Source organism: Aphanomyces invadans (assembly GCF_000520115.1).
Source record: "Aphanomyces invadans strain NJM9701 unplaced genomic scaffold supercont1.39, whole genome shotgun sequence".
Classification (NCBI taxonomy): domain Eukaryota; phylum Oomycota; class Saprolegniomycetes; order Saprolegniales; family Verrucalvaceae; genus Aphanomyces; species Aphanomyces invadans.
Window position 1 is genome coordinate 385,668 of NW_008580184.1, and position 4,536 is coordinate 390,203.

Genomic DNA, 4,536 nt, shown 5'->3' on the forward strand with positions numbered 1-4,536 from the left:
CTCTTTCAGGTGACTTCAAAGCGCGGGCGAATCTTGGCGCCAAGGATGCACCGGATACAACCGTATTTATCGATTTTATCCGGATAAAAGGGGGTTGTTACAAACAATTACATATTCGAAGCATGTTTAGTCTTGGTCATTGTATTGAGTGGAAATTGTTGAATTCCTATTTTTTGAATGAGTGAACCGTGTAGATACTGTTTTATTATTACAGGCCACACCCTACTGATTCTCGTGATACCCTTATTTTCTCCAAATTCACATTTTTTCGACAAAAAACTGTCCTTTGCGCAAAACGACCATTCTTAATTGGACAGAGGTAGTAGGTGAAAGTACCGGAATGGTAGCTGCGCGGTCAAAGGATTGGCGGAAAAGTGCAGAGGATATTTTGACCCAAATCGTCGGTAGTTGAGATGCTGACCGAGCAGACGCAGGATCGCCTGGATGTGAGCGCGTTCGTCTTCGAGAGTCGTTGGGAGTTCAAGATGCCGTCGAATTTGCGTGGACCATTCGAGAAGACTGCGCTCCACTGTAGACGGTACGTGAAGTTGCGAACAACTTTCATATTTGACCTTGTTCCGGTGGATCCAAATGCGACGCAACATGCCTCCGGTGAGTAGCGTCCACAGCAGTAAGAGTTCCGGTGCTGCGTGGGAGCATGCTGGAAGAGGTATGACTTTAGTGACGTCCAAAATGCAGGTCCAATCGAATCGTAATCCAAATTTTAGCCATGGTGCCGCCATCATATCCCAAACCGGGTGGGCGTAGAGCATGGTGAATAGTTTCGACGGTGTGACAGCTGCCGTAGGGACATTGCATGCAATTGGGGTGGACTAACTGCATGTGGTAGAAGCAGTAGCCAACAGGCAGTACCCGGAATTGCAGTCGAGTCCACACGTCAGCTTGTAACGGTGTTGCGACGGCAATGGTGCGACGGAACAGCTTAAGGTACGTTTGCAAGGCCTCCATGGTTCCGTGTGTTCGTAGTATGGGGCAGCAACATCCCAAGGTAGCGTATCGGACGGCCCGACGCTGCAAACGACAGGCCCCGCACAATCCGTATGGGCTGGTTGGAGTTCAGCACTAAGATTTCCGTCTTGTCGATGTTTAGTTTGGCCCACAACGCAGCACAATACTGGTTAACCAGCTCCAGTAGCTATTGTAGGTGAGCAATGCGCCCAGCCAACAACGTCGTGTCGTCCGCAAACCTCAAGGATTTTGCGGTATGATCGTGCGTAAGCTCGATGCCATAGTCCTCATGGTCTTGTAGGAGTTGGTTCAGAGGTTCCAGTGTCAAGACGAACAGCAGAGACGACAAGGGGTCTCCCTGCTTGACGCCACGGTTAGGGTGGATCGGTTACGACTTGAGACCGTTGATGCGGAGGTGAACCAAAGGATTCGTATACAGCAGCCTGACCCACGACATGAATTTAGATCCAAAGCCGAACTTCTTCAGCGTGTCGAACATGTAGGCCCAAGACACGCGATCGTACGCTTTGGCAAAGTCTAGGAAGGCTGCATACCCCTCCTGATCGCGAACCGTACGTGTGTTGTAGGTCGAGCATGAATACTGTGTGGTCGTGCAGGCGACGGCCGTGGACGAAGCCTTTTTGGGTCGGCAGAACCAGTTGTGGCAGCACCGACGACAGACGGTAAGCTAATGCACGGCAAAGGATCTTCACCTCCACCGGCATCAAACTAATCGGCCTGTAGTTGCCGGGGTCGGCGCGGTCGTTCTTCTTGAACAGTAGCACAACCTCGCTGGTACGCTGGCATTTTAACAACATGCCGCGGCTCAATTGGTAGTTGAACACGATGGCCAATATTTCGCCAAACAGCGTAGGTGCCACTTGGAAAAAGCAAGCCGGAAACCCATCGGGGCCTGGAGTGCGATGCGGTGCCATGGTTTTGATGCTGGACTCCAGCGCGGTACCGGTGACGTCAGCCTCTAATGCCTCTCTATCCTCATCTGACAGTCTTCGGCGTAGGACTCGGAGGAAGCGGCGCCGCATGGAACGATTAGGCGGAGTGGAGTTGTCGCGCATGACGCGTGACCATTGATTGACAAACTCGCGCTGAATGGTCGCTGGGTCTGTTGACAGCGTCCTATCATTTTGTTTCACTGCTCTGACCGGCGTTTTGTATAGGACTTTGGTCGGCGGGCGGAAGAATTGAGCCGTGGAGCGCTCATTCTTGTTTGCGTGGAAGTCGAAGGCGCGGTCGGTATGGTAAAGACGCCAGAGATCCTCGGTCTCGAGGTAGATTCTCTCTTCCTCCTCGAGGTCGTGGTCATTTGAATGACCTTCGCTGTGTAGACGCCGCGCTTCAGTCACGCGTGCGACCGCACTCGCTTTTTCCTTCAAGCAGTGCATTTTTGCAAAGCGGTGGGCGGATTGAAGGAATCGCCTGGTTCGCTTCTTCCAGGCATGCCACAGGACACCGGGATTGTGTGCGGTACGTATGTCTGTCAATAGGCGTGATGCCTCTGTCACGATGGCCTCACTGATCTGTGGATAGTGCACGATCTCTTTCGGCATTTTTCAGTAGCCTCTACCCATCGACTGGTGGACGTCCTCGAGCACCAGTGTGTGGATCGCATGATCACCTGCGACGTGTTTCGCTGGGCGATGGTAGTCGCTAGAGACCTAGCAGTCCCTCACCAGGTGCGTGTCGGCCAGGATATAGTCCAAACGGGTCTTGTTATGTGGTCCGGAGTAGGTTCGCGTCTCTCTGTAGTGCATACGCCACGCATCCATCACCCGGAGCGCGACCAGCCACTCGAGACAATTGCCACGACCCACGGCGTGATCGTGGTGCTGACGTTCCACGTCATGATACAAGTCGAGCGGTAAGTTTAAATCGCCCAGGACCACAAGTATGCTGTCGCCCGGAAAGTCGCGTGGTAGGCTGTCGAAGAACGCCGCCCTTTCGGCCGTTCGAACCGGGGCATACATGCAGTGAAAATTTACTGGGGTCTCCTGCCAATTTGTACTGACCACCATGTATTTGTAGGGCACGTCCAGCTCCGACAGATGTTGAAGGTCGCGGAAGCCTGGGAGTGTGTCGACGAAAACGAGTGCAACACCTCCACTTCGATGTGCTGGGTCCTCTTCTGGCGCGGGGACGTAGTTTGGTTCGGTACGTGGGTCAATTACAGCAAGGAAGAACTTGCCGTGTCCGAATGCGTGTTGAATGTGATAGGAAAGTGTCGACAGGTGATGTCTGTCCTTCAGTTTTGTTTCTTGTAGGGCCACTACGTTTGCTTGGCGGACAATGCTCTCAACAAAGGTATGCCCATTGTCGACTGACGAGATGCCATTGACATTGCACGTGAGGAATTTGACAGATGGGATGGATTGGTGTCGGTTTGACAGTAGGCGGAACTTAGTTCCGACGTGCCGGGGCCTCTAGACCCGGCTGGGTTAGCCGAAACGGTTCGTCCCATCCTTGCCTATAGACAAGAATGATCGTTGTCGTAGACTTGATTCCAATCCGTCATTCGCTGTAGCTGTTGTACCAGTCCATGCGCAGGTACACAGTCCACCAATCGTCCCAGAACGCAATGACCCACTGGTAATTGTAGGATGGTCAGTAGGGTATTCGGTGTTAGCAGACGCCCTGCGCCCGACGGCATCCACACGACGGGTTTGCCAGTCAAGCACAACACCCACTCGTCGCTCTGGAAAATGGTAGGAGCAACAATGCTCAACCACATCTCGAATAGGGATAGTGCATCCTCCGTGCGGAGTGGATGCGGCATAATTGGTTCGTGGGTGTTATCCACCGTACGTACTTTCATGCCCTCGCGTCGGCTCAACTGTTGGGTCATGCTGAGCTTCATTTTGCCGAAGATTTGTTTGCGCGTGTCCGCGAATGACTGCGCTGTATTCTCCGTAGATGCGGCAAACCAGCGCTGCCAGGTGTGCAGGTGGATCAGCGACTCAAACGTTGTTGGGTGCTCTGTCGCCATGGTATGCAATACGATGTTTGCTGAGAGGTGTTTCTTTGTAGTTGGGTCCAGACTTTGTCTCCCTGGCCCTATGCCCCGTGAGATCGTTGAGGGTGTCCGCTGCTGCGTCGCTAAAGGTGCGATCTATATCCTCGAGCTCGTCGTGGTATAGCTGTTGAGTGGACGTCTCAAGGATTTCGTGTAGGCGCTCAATTGACATCGACTCAACGTCAAAGGATAGTGCATTTCCGACTTGTTGGTATGTCGTGATGCACTCCTTAGATCCTCCACTGACAAGAATTGACGTTGAAAGGTGGGGACAATTGTGACGATATCCTGCTTTTCCCTCCACTGCACGAACCGAAAACCTCAATTGTTGCGTCGGAGGACGTCAAAAAGTTCGGTGTCGCGAAGTCCTCCAGGGTTTTTGGCGCCGTGCGCGTTCGCTCCTTGCGTTTTCCACGACGCTGGACCACCTGGTACGGTTGGTCCACCTCCATGAATATATATGTGTCCTTGGAGTCGTCGATATCCATCTCACCGTCGTCCTCGTAGACATCAATGTGCTCATGAGGATCAGGCGTGGA

The 4,536-nt window shown here is 52.8% G+C and overlaps 1 protein-coding gene across 1 annotated transcript; it reads left to right on the plus strand.

Annotated features, from left to right (window-relative positions):
• Positions 1-3,273: 3,273 nt before the first annotated feature.
• On the plus strand, positions 3,274-4,166 carry H310_12469 (hypothetical protein; the record flags this gene model as incomplete). Its single annotated transcript, XM_008879524.1, has 6 exons — positions 3,274-3,288; positions 3,378-3,434; positions 3,509-3,531; positions 3,614-3,689; positions 4,012-4,086; positions 4,155-4,166. 6 exons carry the CDS (start codon positions 3,274-3,276, stop codon positions 4,164-4,166), a joined length of 258 nt encoding a protein of 85 aa, XP_008877746.1.
• Between the last annotated feature and the right edge of the window lie 370 nt (positions 4,167-4,536).